General features: G+C 35.6%; 1 protein-coding gene across 1 annotated transcript in view; it reads left to right on the top strand.

The window, feature by feature from the left end:
• Positions 1-20,740, top strand: part of itga8 (integrin, alpha 8) — an 82,490-nt gene extending 61,750 nt beyond the window's left edge. The window contains exons 22-30 of the mRNA XM_051130944.1: positions 29-108; positions 4,410-4,490; positions 4,784-4,889; positions 6,746-6,904; positions 7,899-8,012; positions 8,627-8,740; positions 12,820-12,921; positions 14,950-15,072; positions 19,091-20,740. Coding sequence (XP_050986901.1) covers positions 29-108; positions 4,410-4,490; positions 4,784-4,889; positions 6,746-6,904; positions 7,899-8,012; positions 8,627-8,740; positions 12,820-12,921; positions 14,950-15,072; positions 19,091-19,180 — 969 coding nt within the window. The 3' untranslated portion in view covers positions 19,181-20,740. The remainder of the gene's footprint in view (positions 1-28; positions 109-4,409; positions 4,491-4,783; positions 4,890-6,745; positions 6,905-7,898; positions 8,013-8,626; positions 8,741-12,819; positions 12,922-14,949; positions 15,073-19,090) is intronic.
• Positions 20,741-21,146: the final 406 nt, after the last annotated feature.

Here is a 21,146-nt window from a genome sequence, read left to right as displayed (position 1 = left end):
TTTCTTCTTTCTCTCTCTCTGGCTCTAGTTGTCGGTTGGTTTACGGTTTTCTGTACAGAGGTTGGAAGATGCCCCTCCTACCATTGGCTTTGAGCTGCAGATACACAGGTACAGTAAATATCACCGTTCATTTCACCTGTATGCCAATTACAGATCTGCAAGAAGCTTCAAGTAATCATAATGTATTCTCACAGCGATTATCTTTGACTCACACACATACAATTATACACATTTCTGGCCAAATCATTGTCAACACCGAAGTGCTTACGCTCCCACTGGTCATAAATTTATTAAGTGAATAAGTATGTGTGTCTGAGAAGCTGAACACATTGCTGGCTAATATTTCTGGTACCTTAACTTGTAGTTTAATTTAAAGGCCTCTCGCGCTACTCACTTGGGTGTGTGTGTGTGTTAGAACATGGTAAGTGGTGTGTCACTTTGATGTATGTTTTAGGGGGTCATTTGGAAGCAAGGGCCCCAAATGTTGGTCGTTATAGAGTCAGGGCTTCAGAACAGGAAGCTGAGTGTTGATAAGATGTCCTTGGATGGGTCACAGAAAATGGATGGCATACCTAAAGAGACTCTGTTTGTCTATGTGTGGGTGTATGTAGAGAAAAATTACAATTTTGGAAAATACTGGTGGGAAAAGTAGGTTCTCTGCTTTTTTGGCATCTCTTTTCCCATTATTAGAGATGGGTCATAAAGGTCTAATCATCAAACACCCAAGTAGCACACGAGTAGCTGTGTGATAGCACTCTATATCAGCATGGCTGTGATTTAGCAGTAGGCACGAGGCTGCATATATTTTAGCGTAAATTATATTTTATAATATAAGTTATACACTACCAGTCTAAAGTTTTTGAACAGTAAGATTTTTAATGTTTTTAAAGAAGTCTCTTCTGCTCATCAAGCCTGCATTTATTTGATCCAAAGTACAGCAAAAACAGTAAATTTTTACTATTTAAAATAACTGTTTTCTATTTTAATATATTTTAAAATGTCATTTATTCCTGTGATTTCAAAGCTGAATTTTTCATGTGACTCCAGTCACATGATCCTTCAGAAATCATTCTAATATTCCGATTTGCTGCTCAAAAAACATTTATAATAATAATTATTATTATTATTATTATTATTATTATTATTATTATTATTATTATTATTATTATTATTATTATGTTGAAAACAGCTGAGTAGAATTTTTTCAGAACAACATTTATCTGAAATGGAAATCTTTTGTAACATTATAAATGTCTTTATCATCACTTTTGATCAAGTTAAAGCATCCTTGCTTAATAAAAGTATTAATTTCTATAATTTCTTTCCCCCAAAATGATACTGACTCAAAGCTTTTGAATGGTATAATGTATAATGTTACAAAAGCTTTTTATTTCAGGTAAATGCTGATCTTTGGATCTTTCTATTCATCAGAGAATCCTGAAAATATGTCCTCAACTGTTTTAAATATTAATAATAATAATAAGAGTAATAACAAATGTTTCTTGAACAGCAAATCAGAATATTAGTATGATTTCTTATGGATCATGAGACAGTGGAGTAATGATGCTGAAAATTTGGCTTTGATCACAGGAATAAATTACATTTTAATATATATTTAAATTTAAAGCAGTTATTTTAAATAGTAAAAATATTTTGCAATATTACTGCTTTTGCTGTATTTTAGATCAAATAAATGCAGGCTTGGTGAGCAAAAGAGAATTCTTTAAAAAACTTACTGTTCAAAAACTTTTGACTGGTAGTGTATAAATTTTATTTTCAGCTGAACTATCCCTTTAAGAACATGTAAACTGACTTGTTTTGCATATCATTACATTGTGTATTTAGCAGAACTCCCTACTTGCTTTGCATGTCCTTGGCCATGTTCTGTTAAGCACAGGGGTGAAGTGTATTTGTTATAATAACTCTCCTCACTGTGATGTTACTCACACATACACATAGGGCGGTTTAATGTGCACGTTAGTTTTGGGGTGTTGAGATGACTGCCAGGCTGCTCTCAGAGGGGGGATATTTCCCTAAGGGTTTAATCACTGAACCCTAAAGTCTCTCCATAACTCAGAGCAAGGTTAGGTCAAACAGGAGGGCGAATCTAAGGGTGTGTATGTGTATGTTTGCCTGCACATGTGAGCGTGCACATGTAATATGTTTGCACTTAAGTGTGTGTGCTGTATGAATGCATTTGTGGTGTGTGTCTTATCTGCTTCGGTATGTGCGTCTCTGGAGAATAGAAAAATTTTCTGGTGACTAATGTTAGCCACATGTTCCTCTGCCCACTCTGATTTTTCACCTTGAGACAGAATAAGAGTGAAAGACGGAGAAAGGGGGAGAGAAAACTACAGATACGGAGGGATAGAAGCCAGGTGTCATGCAGCAAGAAAGATTGTTTTGTCTTTTAAGTCTTTTAAAGTTGTGTGTGTATGACACATGGCTCTGATGTTTGGTAATAATGATTTTTTTTTTACTTTTAAAAGTAATTTATGTAATTATTAGTTATAAAAACTTCAAATAATACAATACCGTTCAACAGTTTGTGGCTGGTATAATGTTAAGAAATGTTTTTGAAGAAGTATTTTACTCTCCAAGGCTGAATTAATATTTATCAAAAAAACATAAACCTGTAATATTATGAAATCTAATTACAATTTAAAATAAATGATACATTTTAAAATGTCATTTATTCATGTGATGGCAAAGCTGAATTTTTAGTATCATTATTCCATTCTTTCTTCAGAGTCACATGGTCCTTCATAAATCATTTTAATATGCTAATATACATTTATACTCATTCTATTTTTTAAGATCATTGTAAATATATACACTACATATAGTGGTATAGTCACTTTTGATCAATTTAGAATAAAAAAATAAAAGTTAATTTCTCACCCCTTTTTTTTTGTATATAAAATTATAGAATTTTGTCTTTAGTATTGTTTTTTTCTGCTTTTATGAAGTTTATTTTATATTGCTGGGTTCTGATTCTCTCAGGATGGAAATGTAGGTGCTGGAATCAAGGTAATACATTTTCTGACTCAAGATTTAGTATTTAATAAGACTTTTAGACCTGAATGAACGAAACAGAATCTTACAAGGCTTCAAAGATTTCTGCGGTTTCATTGTTCCTTTCAGTCACACAGTGAGTTTTATAGCATATAGTAAATATATATCGTTTTATGTGAGCCCCAGTTATTCCACAAGATCAAAGTTACAATTGTCAAACCTTTGTTTTTTTTATCTGTGCAGATATCCTCTCCTTCCACTTCCTAGATTATATATTATATATATAATATGTATATACTTTTACAGTTTACTCATATGTGTTTAACAGCTGCATAGTTATTAAAGAGACATTTAAAGGGATAGTTCAGCCAAAAATTAAAATTCTTTCATTAATTACTCACCCTCATGTCATTACAAACCTGTAAGACCTTTGTTCATCTTCGGAACACAAAAAAAGTTATTTTTGATGAAATCCGAGAGCTTTCTGACCCTGCATAGACAGGCCCAGAAAGGTAGGTAGGACATTAATAAAATAAATGCGCAGCAAAGACTGACACGGAAGAGAATATAATGTTGAATAAAGGAAATATTTTTGTTTTCTTTGCGCACAAAAAAGCACTCTCATATCTTTAGAACACTGAAGTTGAACCACTGATGTCACATGGACTATTTTAACAAAGTCCTTACTACCTTTCTGGGCCTTGAACGTAGCAGTTGCGTTGCTGTCCATGCAGAATTCAGAAAGCTCTCAGATTTCATCAAAATTATGTTAATTTGTGTTCCAAAGATGAACAAAGGTCCATCTTTGTTCCCACGACATGAGGGTGTTTAATTAATGACAGAATTTTCATTTTTGGGTGAACTTTCCCTTTAATAAGGTGTGTGTCAATGATTTATTAGAAGCGAATCTGAAATTAATTGACCAGAAAGGCCAAAAAGAGGTTCAGATGTGTCCATACTCCCCAGGTGAACGTTCACTTGTATAATATTTTATACTGTATAAAACGAGACAGAGGACTGTCTGATGTACTGATGTATGCGTGTGGCTGGTGGGGATACTGTGGTTTTCACTTCACAATGACTGACCAGACATTTGACTCAGGACGGCGACACACTCCGATGAAAACAGTATTGTTCCCACTTCACCCTCTCATCCTCGCATTCTTAAAGGACAGACATGTTCACAGAACAGATGCTGTCTGCCTCAGGCTCACACATGGATCTGTTCAATAGTCTGAGGCACTTCAGTTCACTGCGGCCTACTATACAGAGCATTACTGTCTCATAGTACACACTACATAACTTTATTTTAAGTCAGAATGCTACCTTGATAATGTAGCATAAAGAACAATTGCAAATGTTGAAATTGAACAATTGTTTGTTTCTTTGAACAGCTCAAACAAGGATAACTCAAGAAGCTCTCCAGTGAATCTGACTCTAAGCATTGCAGCGAGAGCACAGGTGGAGATCAGAGGGTGGGTATCTCTCTTTATCTGTCTCTTTCTGTCTCACTGAGTGGAAAATGAGCAGTCTCAGTCCAATTTGAATAAAAGAACCCAGACTGCCACTGTTTTCCTGTTCTGAAAGAGCTTAGTTTATTCACTGGATTCTTACAACTACAGATACAGATATTTACTTAGAAATTTGCCACATTACAGAATTAAAACAGGTTGTGAATGGTGTTTACTGGCAAATATGTAAGACTGTATATAAATGTCTGCGTCGTACAGTACCTGCTTATAAAGAAAATTGTCTCTTTTTTCCTTAGTGTGTCTCACCCAGCTCAGGTTGTTTTGCCTTTCCCTCGATGGGAACCTAAAGAGAAACCTGTGCGAGAGGATGACGTTGGCCCTCAGGTTCAACATATATATGAGGTGCGGATTGAACAGACACAAAACAAAACATTTATGGTGAAAATAGAGTGTTTTAAACAGGAATAGAAGAAGAGAGCGGGAAACTAACGTGCTCTGTTAAATGGCAAATATCCAAAACTCTGGTGTAATCAAAGAGATCCATATCAGCTTTTAATAAAACACACAAGTACATAAACAAGTCATGCCACAACTTATCAGCGTATTAACATAACTTACATATACTGAACACGCTGGGTGTAAGTGAATTCATTTCATTTTTATCTGAAAGACAGTATAATTTAATGACTCGATATTATTTTTAACAACAACCCAAATATCTCTCCAACAATAAAATTAAACACTAGTCTATTATAAGAAATCTGGTACACTTATCACAATAAACCTTCCCCCGTGGAGTGGAGTGCATTCAGCTAGCAAAACCAACTTCTGGAAAGCTATTTATTTGTTGTTTGTTTTTGTGGAGACTCTTGACCTCTTTTTGCTGCAAGAGGGCCTCACTAAACACCATCTGTCCCGCGGCTATTAATTTTTTAATTGGCTGTAATGTTGGCCAGACGCTGTACAGATGGTTTATGTTAGATGCAGCTTCAGCTCATGTTCGGTCCAACCGCTAAAGCTAATGCTAGCCCAGGGTGTTTAATTAAATGTTTATCAGTTCTTGTACATTCTTTTGTATTAAATAAAAATCTGATTCGTATTAATTGATTTTGGATGACAATTTACCATAGATTTGTTATAGTAAATGGTACAAATGGCTAATATCAGCCATTTATCGGTTATTGGCTGTAACATTAAAACATTGCCTATTGCCTGTTGGTACTGTCCATTGTTGGTATATCTCTATAAATGCTTATAAGGGAACTAATTCAATATTTTATTAAAGGGAACCCTGGGCATTAAATCTAAAAATGGCTTAATATAACATAAATGATGTCTCTTACTGAAATATGTAGCAGAAAACCCATAAAAGATTGACATTATTTGAAAAAACAACATTGTTTCATACATATTTTGGACTATTGGGGGAACCATTATTTTGATAACGTCAAATGGCTGCACTCTGTGAGCTACTGATGCTACCTGTTGCTATTTTTACCGCAACACAACTCTGAAAATAAAATACTGATCTGATGCCACATTGTATGGCTTTTGGTTGTAATTTTCAGTCAAAGGGCAGCAGGAGAAGCGACGTACATCTTCACTGCTTTCCTAGCGGTAAGAAGAGGAGAAAAGAATGGGAAGATGCCTATGAATGAATAAAACTTTCTGAAGACCTGCGTATTTGTTCTTTCCACTTTATCCCTGATGCCATTAAGGCTTTTAGTTGACCACAGCTACTGAAAGAGCTTACAAATGGCAGAGAAAGAAACGCTAGATGCCATCCTGGCAGGATGTAAACATGTCGACACTTGTCATGAAGCTGCAGCCACCGAAGGAGTTTCTCAGTGTGGATTTCACTTGTTATCCAGGGATGTTTAGACTCCTTGTAGTTTTTGCTAATATCTTTTGCCACTTATAAGCTCTTTCAGTAGCTGTTGTCATCATATCAGTATATTATTTTCCAAGTTGTGTTGCGGTAAAAATAGCAACAGACAGCACCAGTAGCTCACCGAATGCAACAATTTCATGTCATCGAATAAATGATGCCTGCCTTAGTCCAAAATATGTATAAACTGATGTGGATGTTTTTAAATAATGTAAATCATTCAAGGGTTTCCTGCTACATATTTCAGTAAGAGACATCAATTGTTATATTAAGCCATAATACCCAGGGTTTCCTTTAATAGGTTTAAATGAATTCAGTTTATGCAGATTTTGTTGTTGATCGCTTTCTGTATCTGTCTTCCTCTTCCCAGTTACATAATAAGGGTCCAAGTTCAATAAGCAGGACTCTGTTGGAGGTGGGCTGGCCCAGTCGGTACCGTGAGGAACACCTCCTTTATGCCCTTCAGATCATTACTGATGGACCTGTTCACTGCAGTGTCAACGGCTCCATAAACCCGCTGAAGTTAGAGGTACAACATGCACACAAACTCTTGTTTTTTTTCTCCTTCAGAGAGTCCTCCTTAAAGAGATCAAATGCCAGAAGAAAGTGTCTTTGTTTTTAACAATGCTTTGGTGAAGTTGAGCCCCTGATCAGATCTTTTCTCATACACAGAGCCACCCAAAAATGACAATTCTGTCATTAATTACTCACCCTCATGTTATTCCAAACCCATAAGATGTTCATTCATTTTCGGAACACATATTAATTTTTGATGAAATCAGAGGGATTTCTGATCCTGCAACTAAAAGACCTTGAACTTTGTAGTTGCGTTGCTGTCTATGCAGGGTTAGAAAGCTCTTGGACTTCATCAAAAATATCTTAATTTATGTTCTGAAGATGAACAAAGGTCCTACAGGTTTAGAACGACATTAGGCTGAGTAATTAATGACAGAATTTTCATTTTTGCGTGAACTATCCGTTAGTCTTTTTGTTCGTCTGTATCACTTCTGTTTCTCTCGTCTGTGTTCTATGCTGCCATAAATCTCAGGTTTCTGTGTTTTTACTAATGAGCCTCAAATAAATGTAAAACTATGTCTGCTGAGTCCTGCTTGTTTTAGATCAGAGCGTGTTGGACTAATTCTGACTTCTCTGCTCTCTTGACTGGACTTTATTATCGCTGTTCAGATTTCATGTGCAGTCATTATGAAGCGTCACAGCGTCCTCATGAAGTCTCTGTGCCTTGTAACTGATCTGCGTTCACGCTGAGTTCAGAATTTTAACCACCTGGACTGATATTAGAGCTCTTTTCCTGTGAACTTTAGAGGAGAGAGTTTTGGCCCAGAGTTTTGGCTGAGAACTTTGTGTCTGCCTCTCCGGCCACATTCACACAGTGACAAACACTAGAGTAGAAAAAGAAAAACCAATAGGAAATAAGTAAGTTTAAGTACTAAAATGACTAAAAATGTAACTAATATTAATTTTTTAATTCCTCTCCTATCTCTGTCCTGCTCCTGCATGCTTAGACTTCCACTCTTCAGGACACTCCAGAATTACTAGGCTTTCTGAGGAACAGCAGCGGCCCGACTCGCCACAGACGATCTGTTTCTACAGCCCAGAGTTACAACAGCAAGATACTGGTATACACACAACTCATACACTCCCATCGGTATCACAAACACTCACACAAGCCTCTTGAAGCGCATGAGGGAACAGCCTCATATACGTGACAGATAGACTCTTATGTTGAACTTGACGTGTTATGGGGACCTTTGCTGACCTCAAAGGCTGAGTTCACCTGTAAATCTCATAACAGGTCATTCATATTATGCTTATTGTCTTGCTCTCTCAAAGTGTCCCTTTAGGGGGTTTGTGTGCATAGACCAGCTGGTTTTGATAATTGTAGTCCATCACACCTCAGGCAATGAGATAAGACGGGGCAGAGGTCATGTCCTATGAACATACACAAACATTTGACATAGAAGCTTCATACTTACACACCATCACTTATCTCTTTAAATGTGACAACAAAAAACACAAAATCAAGTGTGAGGCTTTCAAGACACATCTACAGAGGTACAACAAAGTGAAAATGACAAAAAATCTTCCAAAATCTATTTAAAATCTATTTATAAATTTATTTAAATGTTCAACCCCAGATTTTTATTCTTTCAGGCAACAGGAAGAGAGATATGAGACTAAATTAGATCTCAGGCTTCTTCACGTTTTCTCTCATTGTGTGTGTTTGTGATAGAACTGCTCAAATATCAACTGCCTGATGGTGGAGTGTGTTGTGGATCGCCTGGATCGAGGGCAAAGCGCAGTGATCAAGTTCAGATCTCGACTCTGGGCTCACACCTTCTTACAGGTATTTTTATCACACAAATATGCTTGATTTTCTTGCCTATTGATCAAGGACGTTTTGTTGGTTAAAGGAATAGTTCGCTTCCAGAATAAAAGTTTCCTGATAATTTACTCCAAGATGTTCATATCTTTCTTTCTTCAGTTGAAAAGAAATTAAGGTTTTTGAGGGAAATAGTCCAAGATTTTTCTCCATGTAGTGGACTTTAATGGGATCAACAGGTTGAAGGTCTAAATTACAGGGGGGGTTTTTTTGTTGTTGTTTTTTTGTTGTTTTTTTACCACAAATGCTCGTCTTGCACTATTCTGACTTCATGTATTGAAGTTGGAGGAAAAAATGAGATTCACCCTACCCTACCTTTTTAAACCAAAGTACACAGACGAAGAACTAATTGACCTTCAGCCCACTGGTTGTCTTTGAAGTTCCCTATATGAAAAAAAATCCTGGAATGTTTTCCTCAAATACCTTCATTTCTTTTTGACTGAAGAAAGAAAGACATGAACATCTTGGATGACATGAAGGTGAGTAAATTATCAGGCATTTTGGCAACACTTCACAATAAGGTGTCATTTGTTATTAGTTCAGCATTTCCGCATTTTTCTCCATATAATGGACTTCATTGGTGCCCCGATTTTGAACTTCCAAAATGTAGTTTAAATGCTGTTTCAAAGGGCTCTAAACGATCCCAGCTGAGGAAGATTTTTTCGGAAAATAAAAATTTGTATACTTTTTAAGCACAAAAGCTTGTGTAGCACAGGCTCTGGGATGCACGTTCACAACGCTACTATTGAATCACGTCGAAAGGTCGCGCGGAACCACAGACAAAGCGAACACCCAAAGACTAAGAAAGTGCAAGTAAGTTTTGTTTACAAACAAAAGGTACAACGATGTCGGATGATTCTAAAGTTGTAGGAGAAAATAAGATAGACATACCTTTCTGAGCCAGAGTACACAGACAATGAACTTAAACGTGATTCGTAGTAGTGATGTGAAGTTCGGATCAAAATGAACGAATCGTTGAGAACGCCCTATCACTAATTTGTAGCATCGTGGACGCGCATCCCACAGCCTGTGCTACATGAGCTTTTGTGCTTTCTTTTTAAAAAAAAATGACAGATCATTTCGCTAGATAAGACCATTCTTCCTCGGCTGGGTTCGTTTAGAGACCTTTAAAGCTGCATTTAAACTACATTTTGGAAGTTCAAAATCGGGGCACCAATGAAGTCCATTATATGGAGAAAAATCCTAAAATGATGTCTTCAAAAACCATAATTTCTTTACGAATGAAGACAGAAAAACATGAACATCTTTGACGACAAGGGGATGAGTAAATTATTTGTAAATTGTTGTTCTGGAAGTGGAGTTCTACTTTAACTAATGAACCTTATTGCAAAATGTTACCAGATTTTTTTTATTCTGGAAGTGAACTAGTCCTTTAAACTCTTTAAAGGGATAGTTCACTCAAAAATTACACTTAAAACTCAGAGTAATCATGTATACATCCTCATGTCATTCTTTACTAAAGTTCCTAAAACTAAATTTTGTGTTCCACAGAAGAAAAAAGATGCATACAGGTTTTTTTTATTGTTTAAAAAAAATAGGTCAATGAGTCATGGAGTCCAAAACAGCACTAAAAAAAGAGAATACCAAACATTCTTCAAAATATGTTATTTTCCAGTCCAAAGAAAGAAAGTCATACTGTTTGGAACAACATGCGTGTGAATTAATAATGGCAGAATTTTCATTTTTGGATGAATTGTCCCTATAAGAAAACTGCTAGGAAAACCAGCATCCAAAGCACAATATCTGCTGGATACAGTGTATGTAATTACAGAGAAGGATGCAGCGTGGAATCTACTGTAGTGCATAAACATTCACAAACTGTCACAGTGTTTTTAGATGTTATCTTCACGGTATCCCTGTAAAGTCCAGCTGGTGATTTTCACTTCTTAAATCACTGTATGATCAAAGGCTCTTACTAAGCCGCGTTTACACTGACTGTGATTTGCAGCAACAAACTGTCCAGCAGTAATTCATTTACAATGAGAGCTGGCGACATGAGTGACCGTGGCCCATGCAACAAAGATGAGCAATGAAAGTTTGCATAAAGTTAAGCTTTATGCAAATGTGCAATGAAATAATTTGACTTCTACCAATAGAAGTGCAGACAGTGAAGTGTAGGAACTCCTAGGTGTCTTACAGGAGAAGTCCACTTCCAGAACAATTCACAAATAATTTACTCACCCTCTTGTCATTCAAGATGCTCATTTCTTTCTGTCTTCAGTCTTGAAGAAATTATGTTTTTTGAGGAAAACATTTCAGGATTTTTCTCCATATAATGGACTTCATTGGTGCCCCGATTTTGAACTTCAAAAATGTAGTTTAAATGCAGCTTCAAAGGGCTCTAAATGATCCCAGCAAAGGAAGAAGGGTCTTATCTAGCGAAACAATCTGTCATTTTTTTCGGAAAATAAAAATTTGTACACTTTTTAAGCACAAAAGCTTGTGTAGCACAGGCTCTGGGATGCGCGTTCATGTACTGCTCAATCACGTCGAAAGGTCACGTGGAACGTAGGTGGAACTGTAGACCCAGTGTTTACAAAGCGAACGCGCAAAGACTAAGAAAGTGCAAGTAAGTCAAACGCTGTTTACGTACAAAAAGGTACAACGATGTCGGACGATTCTGAAGTTGTAGGAGACAATAACATGGACTTTTTTGACATACTCTGCCACTGTGACTGTGAACTTATGGTGAATCGAAGACGTGATTCGTTATAGTGATGGGAAGTTTGCATCGTTTTAGCGACTCGGACCTTTGAGTCTTGTTCAGCAAAATGAACAAATCTTTTTTTGAGTCATTTCGTTCATTTTAGCAAAATCAGCATCACGTGACAGCCCCATAAGATGAAAGAACGACTCAAAAAACCCAAAGACTCGAAACAGGAGTCGCATGCGCGACCGAATGAATCACTCCCCGAGATGACTCGTTCTTCCGGAGTTACATTAAAGATTCGTTCAAAATGAACGAATCGTTCAAGAACGACCCATGGACGCGTTCAAGAGCCTGTGCCACACAAGCTTTTGTGCTTAAAAAGTATACAAATTTTTATTTTTCGAAAGCAATGACCGATCGTTTCGCTAGATTAGACCCTTCTTCCTCAACTGGGATCGTTTAGAGCCCTTTGAAGCTGCATTTAAACTACATTTTGGAAGTTCAAATTCGGGGCACCAGTGAAGTCCATTATATGCAGAAAAATCCTGAAATGCTTTCCTCAAAAACCATCATTTCTTTACGACTGAAGACAGAAAGACATGAACATCTTGGATGACAAGGGGGTGAGTAAATTATTTGTAAATTGTTGTTCTGGAAGTGGAGTTCTCCTTTAAAGAGACCGTTCACGCACCCTCATGTTGCTACAAATCTATATGACTCTCTATCTTCAGTGTAAAACCAAAAATATATTTTGAATTATGTTTCAGTCAATACCATGAAAATGGGGTCCAGTGTGTTCTTTTGGACCCCATTGACTTCCATTGTTAAAGTATTTTCTTTTTTTCTTAAAGAAAGTCATACATGTTTGGAACATTAGGATGAATTCTGAACACAACAAACTAATGTGTCACTCTCAGGCTTAAGGTTAGTGTCACAGGAAATGCCATCACTAGTGTCTAGTTTGGCACCTTAAAACACCTCAGTCATGTGACGTCATAAACCCTGACATCGTCAGAACAAAATGCCTTTCATCTCATGTCCAGAGGAACATCTGCCGGAACCAGACACATGTATGAAAGCACGTACACTGGTGTGTCTACAGTAGTGCTCCATGCGTGTGTGTGTGAGTGATCCTAGTGCGCAGGACGTACTTGAAGTTTTTGTTTTGCTGCTCTTTTGACCACTGCTTCTCGCTAAGCCTCATCCATGCTGAAGTCATTACAACTCAGCGCCCTGTCAGACACCCGCCATGTGCGTTCTGTTAATGTTAATCTGACATCCTCCTCTGCGAGGGGCCGGCCTTTATACCTCTCGCTCTGAGATGTTTCCATGTGTGCTGTATTTACGCTAATCCATTGCTTTCCTCTGGCAGAGACGGAATGACCACTACACGCTCAACTCCACAGTGTCCTTTCAAGTGTTGGCCATGCCTTATCGGATCAAAGCCGATTCACTCCCACACCAGAGCAAATCAGTGAGTATTCTGAGTATTGTGTGGGTGCAGACTGAGGAAAGAGGAAAACAACAGAGGAAAAGATTAAAAAGATTCTTGACTAAGTGTTAAGATTGACTAAACACCACTGAGTTTAGTCTGTTTAGCTTCGATAAGGAAGGTAAAGGGAGATTATGGAGTAGTTTGAAGCATGGGAGTTTCTGACGTTTTTATTATATGCCATCTGGCAGTTTTTCCTATTTAGAAGGGAGTGGAGATTATAGAAGATCATGGAGCAAAAATTACGAATCAGATTTAAACTCTCATTTTCCACAAGAGCACTAAGATACACTGTTTTGGAATCTACACTACAGTTAAAAAGTTTGGGATCAATTAATATTTTGATTTAGCAAGTGCACAATGATTGAAATTGATTTAAAGTGACAGTAAAGACATTAAAGACATGTTACAAAAAATGTCTTTTTTAAATAAATGCTGTTTTGAATTTCTGTTAAAAAATACGTAATAAAATGTATCACAGCTTACAAAAATATATTAGATTAATTTGTAAAGGATAAAGACTAGGGTAGTGGCTGTTGAAGATTCACATTTACCAACACAGGAATAAATTACATTTTAAAATTGGACACTTTACCTTAGTATTACTAGGACCCTATGAAATCTGTTTTATTTTTTCCCAAATTCCGTTTTATTTTTTTTTCCAAATTCTGTTTTTTTTTTTTTCAGTTTTTATTTTTCTGTATTTAGGGCCCTATGAAATCTGTTTTATTTATTTTTTTACCAAATTCCACTTTTTTTTTTTTTCCAAATTCCATTCCATTTCTTTTTTTCTTTTTTTTTTTTTTTTTCAAATTCTGTCTTTTTTTTTCTCTTTTAATTTTTGTGTATTTAGAGCCATATGAAATCCATTGTTTTGTTTTTTTTTCTGAATTCCGTTTTATTTTTTCCCAAATTCCGTTTGTTTTTTTGTTTGTTTTTTCTATATTTAGGGCCCTATGAAATCAGTTTCATTTTTTCCCAAATTCCAGTTTATTCTTTCCAAAACCTGTTTTTTTCCCCCCCTCCCTGTTTTAATTTTTCTATATTTAGGGCCCTATAAAATCTAAAAAAAATTATTTTTACTCAAATTGCATTTTATTTTTTGCCAAGTTCTGTTTTTTCCGTTTTATTTAGTTAAATGAAAAAAATATCAATCAAAAAGCATGTCTAATTAATTGAAATCATGAAACGTATACAATTTAACAGCAATTCATTACAAGTTTAACAAAAATCACATTTTTAAGGCCCTATGAAATCATTAAAATCATTTTATTTATTGTTTTTCTCAAATTCAGTTTTATTTTTAACAAATTCTGTGTTTTCCATTGATTTTCTGAATTAAATTTTAATGGTTTTAATAAATTTTAATAATCAAAAGAATGTCTAATTAATTTATTTTGTAAAGAATTAATTTATTATAATTGTTTTTTTTTGTCAGAAATACTGTTGTGTATTTACATTTTTCTGGTAAATAATATTTCTGGTAAATTCAAATTCAGTAAATTTTATGTGTGCCATTCATTCAAACAGAGAAACATAGAACATTTTTATGACTAGATTCTGAAATCCCAGAAATCATAGGGCCCTATATTACCGTGGTATTTTGGACATATACCATATTATTCTTAGAAGAGCATTAAAGTACCATTTAAATACAATGATGTGATCAGTAATCACTGTATGGTGTTACCACCACAGTACTTTTTTGTAAGACTCTATGTGTAGTAACAACATTAGGGCTTTTAAGATGAAGTGCTATAAGCAAAAAAAAATACCCACACTTTCTCCTCTGTGTCTGTACTACATAAAACTGACAAAAAAGGAAGGAAATGAAATATTAACAACAAACAAAGCTTTCTGAAGGAACTTCTGTTACATTTAGTTGTAAAACAGGACAGAGATGAGAAGCGATAAGGGAAAGTAAGCTATCATACTGATTTATGCATGCTAATATTGTAGCTACATCAGTGCTAGTAAAACATTAATGACCTCTGTGTTTGTGTTTTATAGATTGGCACGTTTGTGGTGTGGGCCATTCCTGACGTTTCTTTTGCCATTCCCCTGTGGGTAATAATTCTGGCTATACTGCTGGGATTGCTGGTGCTGGCTATGCTTAGCCTAGCAATGTGGAAGGTAGGTCGACCTAACACACACGGACACACAAACACAATATGACCTCCACCATCTCTAAACATGATGCTGTTGGGAATACAGTAATCATCAGTCACAAAACTGATAATAAACAACCTCTGTGTCTCATATCAAGCACACTGAGGCCTACTGGAGTATGATTAATGGACAAAACCAAGTTACAGTCATAATATCTAGGTCTGTTAGTTTGACTTCACACTGGCACAACGCTTTATTCCGACTGAAACTGAACTTTTAAAGTTCATGTAGTACTGCTTTTCATGTTCTGGTTGACAGAGGAAATACATGCTCTCAGAGTATTTCATGTATATGTTGGCATTAGTCTTCAAGAACAGCAAAAATCCGTCTGTCTCTGCTTCAGTGAAATAAAAAAACAGGAACTACAGGGGGTAGAGAAAGAGATGGCTGTTAGAGATAGAGTGAGAGAAGGAGATGGTGGAGGAAGTAGAAGAGGGGGTTGGAGGAAGTGAAGTGAAAAGAGGTATGAGGAACATTGAGGAACTTGATGAAAATTGGCAAATCAGATTAACAGATAAAGGAGAGAGAGAGATAGGGAATGCTGTTGCAGTTGGGCATTAATGAGCCATTTGTGATGTTATCAGTGTTTTGTCTGCAGGACTGTTCTCAGGCTCTTGATTGAGTCCCTATGGAGGAGGCCTGCCCTAATTGGCTAACGTGTACAAACACACACATATGTACTAAACACACTGAAGAGTGACGGGTGTGCGTGGGTGCACGAGAGGAAAAAATCAATCAGATGCTGCGAGGGGGGTTTTAGAGCAGCTGTGGCTCTACATTTTAGTTTAACACAGGCCATTATATGTTTTAAAGATAGTGTCACATAAAATGGATTAGAAAAGTAAGGAAAACATGGATGTGTCCTACTGAGGATATAGCGTAATGGCCCCCTCTTGTGGTGAAATGGGTTCTTGGCAAGGTATTAAAGGAGAAGTTCACTTCCAGAACAACAATTTACAAATAATTTACTCACTCCCTTGTCATCCAAGATGTTCATGTCTTTCTTTCTTCAGTCGTAAAGAAATTATGTTTTTTGAGGAAAACATTTCAGCATTTTTTAACATATAATGGACTGATATGGTGGTCCGATTTTGAACTTCCAAAATGCAGTTTAAATGCGGCTTCAAACGATCCCAAATGAGGTTATAAACGATCCCACCTGAGGAAGAAGGGTCTTATCTAACGTAACGATTGGTTATTTTAATAAAAAATACAATTTATACACTCAAAAAAAGAACTCATTGGATGAACTCAATTTAATTAAGGGCAGGATTTCCATCCAATAAATATGTGTAACCCAAACCCATAAAAATTAAATTCATGCAATGAAATGTAATTGAGTTGGGCCAACTCAATTTGATCAAATATAGTTTAAATGAAATGAAGTGATTTTTTTATGCTCAAATTAAAACATTTAACTGGAAAACAAATAACTAGGCAGAAATCCTTCTACACTCAAAAAATTATACATTTGATGTACTTAACTTTAGGCATTAGCCATAAGATGGCTTTCCATGGCATACCCAAAGTAGTTGTTTATTTTATTATTAAAACAACTTTAACTCATGTTAGCAGGTCCTCAACCCAAGCTCATGCTCTACACTTTACCACAGTGGTAACCCCCAAAACTCTCCATAAACTGTTTTAAATACAAACATTAAAGAACATTAAACATTAACAAGTCTCCCAATTGTATAGTCTTAATTAAAAAAATGCATAAAATAACATTTTATTTCAACATTTACTCTCTTTGTACAAAGCATGCAAAGCATGATGGGAAGGGGCCTATTTAACTGAAACATGTTCTTTCAAAATGAAAATATTGAGTTGTACCAAAACGCAACTGTTTAAAGCAGTTTAACACAATACAATTGTATAAATGGGAAACCTAACACAATGGTGTTAAATGAAAAGGATTTTTTAAAATAATCTGAACAGTGTTCAAGAATCATTTTTATGAGTGTATACGTTTTATTGCCAAATGCTCGTCTTGTCTTACTCTGCCTAGACTGTTTTTGTTCCGGTTCATGACAGTTAGGGTATGTCGAAAAACTCCCATCTCATGTTCTCCCTCAACTTCAAAATCGTCCTGTATCGCTGTTTTACCTTTTTTGTTAAGGGTGCTTGATCTTCTTTGCCTGTTCACTTTGCAAGGACTGGGTCGGTACTTCTGCAGTGATGTAGGATGATTTTTAAATGATTGTTGAAGTTGAGGGAGAAAATACGATTGGAGTTTTTCGACATACCCTAACTGTCTTGAGCCAGAATATACAGAGTTTAGGGAGAGAAAGGCAAAGCGAGCGTTTCAGAATAAAAAGTATTTAAATTGTATTTTTTAATTAAAATAACAGATCGTTTCACTAGATAAGACCTTTCTTCCTCGGCTGGGATCGTTTACAACCGCATTTGGGATCGTTTGAAGCCGCATTTAAACTGCATTTTGGAAGTTCATACATATATATTTAATTTCATATATCTGAAAACATTTTTTAAATTTAATGCAATACAGCTATATTATCAGTCAAAATAAATATAATGTCCATTTTGTGTATATAATAACAATGTTAATATTTAATTATTTATTAGTATTTATTTAGTTTTATATCATAATTGTTCTTTCTTCTATTTTCCATTTATTTCCAGGTTTAAATTAGATTTTGTGTATGGAAGCACTGAATTTAAAAAAAGTAAACTGTGAATTTTTATCCCACAATTCTTACTATTTTCTCGCAATTATGAGATACAAACTTGCAGTTTTGAGAAATGAAGTCAGAATTGTGGGATATGAAAATCATGGGATATTACAATTTGTGGGATATTACAATATTACAATTTGGAGAAGTTAAGTCAGAACTGTGAAATTCAGAATTGCAAATTTGACTTTTTACTTGCATTTGCAAGAAAAAGTGAGAATTGCAAGTTTTTAATCTCACAATTGTAAGTTTCTATCACATAATTATTACGAACTCGATTTTGTGAAAAAAGTGAGAGCCTTTGATTTTATAACTAGCAATTTATGTCTTATAACTAGCAAGTTTATGTCTCACAATTATGAGAAAAAAGTGAGAATTTTCAGTTTTTATCTCATAATTCTGACTTCATTTCTTGCAACTGTGAGTTAATATCACACAGTTGTGAGAAATGTCAGAATTGTGAGTTTATATCATGCAATTCTCACTTTATAACACACAATTACGATTTATATCTCACAATTATGAGTAAAAAAGTCAGAATTGCCGGATATAAACTCACAATTGCGAGAAAAAAGTCAAAATTTTGAGACATTTGCAAGAAAAAAGTGAGACTTGCAAGTTTTTATCTCGCAGTTTTATTCTTGCAATTCTGAATTTATAACTCGCAATTGTGAGTTTATATTACAATTATGAGAAAAAAGTCAGAATTGTGAGATACAAACTCGCATTTGCGAGTAAAAGTGAGAATTGTGAGTTTACATTTCACAATTCTGAAAAAAAAATCAGAATTGTAAGATAAAAAGTTGCAACCTTTTTTCAGTGGCGGAAACAGGTTTCCATATGTGTTATGAGTTATGATAAAACATAAGAATATTAATTTTTAAAATATATATACATGTATTATGAAATCATAAAAGCTGCGTGTATAAAAATTAAGTTCTGTAAAGGTGCATTGATTTATGTCAGCTGCTTTTAAAGAAACCAAAGGAAGTGCTTATTATGATTACTGCCCTGCTGCTTATCACAAAATATTTTTAATTTGAAAGGGAATTATGTCTTTTCACTCAGCATATCCAGAAATAGATCTGATTGCAGTCCTCAGAATCTCAGGTCTTAAATGGGCCATTGTTTTCAGCCTCTGAGAGCACATCTGTGCAAGTGTTTTAGAAGACAAAACATCGGAAGAAATGAATAATGTCTGTTATCCCAGGGATCATATTCTCATCATCTGTTCTGCGTCTTTTTTTCTTTTCCTCACCCGTCTCGTCCCACCTGCTCTCGTTCTTCAGTGCGGCTTCTTCGATCGGGCGCGGCCACCCAAAGACGATGACGTGTCCGACCGTGAGCAGCTGACCGCAGAAAAATCCACAGACGCGTGAGAACAAAACAGATGACAAGTACGAATAAAGAGGTCATGGGATAATGAATCACCATGAGGAGAGTGGAGGAGCTGTGGCCGAAGGTTTCGGTATCTTTGTAGAAGACTACAGATCCGAGCCTGTAAATAAACTGCAGCTCTCACACTGGACTGTGATCTGTGAGCTGGGCCACAGTACCACTCGAAAAACATTTCTAAAGCTTTATTTAAAATGACGGAAGAGCAAGAACTCTAATAGAGCTGCAATGTCCACAGGATCCAAAGAGCCACATGCCAGTGCAAGACTACAGGCTGATCAATACAATCCCGAAGATTAAGATCTCACCGTCTGATCAACTTCCATCGACAGTGATTATTTCTGACACTACATTGTTTAACATTATCAGTGGATCTTCCTATCATCTCAGTTACCAGTTCAGCACAAGATCTGGATCATTTCACACTACGCTTCACATTGGCCACATACACACTGCAGCCAAATATGGATTCACTACTCTTTTAGGAAATTCCTGATATTTCTTTGGATTTATATTTAAATATCAACCACCAAACTGTTTCATATTTCATGTTTACAGCAGAGATTATTGCTTTATTATTATGTTTATTGCTGTGGCCGTCTCGGGAGTGACTCCTGTTTTATGTACACACACAGAGAACTATAATTCAGATAATTCACACCCACACTTGTGTATAGTTGTTGTCATTTCTAAAACTTTGCAGTGTGTATATGGCCATTTTTAACAATGTTTAAAATGAACACATAGAATGTCACATACTGTATGAAACCCGTTGATGTCACTTACAGTATGTACTGTACTTTATGTGTTGTCATAAAATTATTGATAATGATGGCGTAGCAGTAAATTCTGCAATCTGACTAGAATCTTTATTCTTACAAAGGTTTGTTTTGGTCTGTCATTGTCTAATTTCACGTGTCTTGTCAATGATTGTACTGAATACATATTGAAGCTTGTCAAAGAATTGCTCACTGAGTACAAAGATGGGGGTGGGGGGTTATGAACAGATATAAATTACATGTGCAATAATGGGACATTTTTGAGTTGATAATTTGTGTGTACACTGGCTCCAAAGTGTTTAAAACCTGAGGTTCAGGTTGTTTTGTATATAAAGTTAAATGCTTATTTGTCAGGCTGATGGGCTGACATGAATATTTCTTTTTCAAACTAAAGGGAACAACAACATTTTGTCTTTCAATGCTCCAAATGCATAAGCAGATAATATTAGATGAAGTGGGCAGCACATTTAATTCATCTGTTGGGATTTTTTTAATAACTTTTTTGCTGCTGTAACATGTTGCATTCAGAGTATAGTAATGACAAAATCATTTTTTCTAGTTTCACGTTGATTTTTACCTTAATCAGTGCCCACTAATGTCTTTCGGTATATATGGACTGATAATACAAGAACTGTTTTAATCCTAAAGTCATAACGAAACCACATCTTGTCATATTTTCTCTGCTGGCAGGACAATCAGTTCATGATTGATGTATTATGATGTGCACCCCTGTCTATTTTAAGTTTACACATGACTGAAATTAAAAAGGAATTTGAAACTATTCTTTGTGTATTTCTATATTCTGTATTTGAATTGTTTGTTGTATACAAAGTGAGGCTGAAATTTCAATTGCATTGTGAGAAAAGGAGCAATTTGACTCTTCTCAGTTTGATTCTTATTTTTATTTTTAGTCATTTATTGTTTTATACGCTAATATACGTTTTAGATAGGGTTGCCAGGTTTTCGCAACAAAACCCACCCAAGTGCTATGCAAAACTATCTCAAAAGTATCCCAAACGCATTTCGAGGGGGTTCCCCTCATGTTACTGGGGTCGCTTCAACCAGCGGACATGAAAAATAACCCGCGGAAACAGTGTAGCCCAATTCCATGGGAAAACCACAGACTTGGCAACATTAGTTTTAGGGCTAATGACTATTGGTTTAATTAAAG

Source organism: Labeo rohita, chromosome 16, assembly GCF_022985175.1.
Source record: "Labeo rohita strain BAU-BD-2019 chromosome 16, IGBB_LRoh.1.0, whole genome shotgun sequence".
Taxonomy (NCBI): domain Eukaryota; kingdom Metazoa; phylum Chordata; class Actinopteri; order Cypriniformes; family Cyprinidae; genus Labeo; species Labeo rohita.
This window is presented reverse-complemented; position numbering and strand designations above follow the sequence as displayed.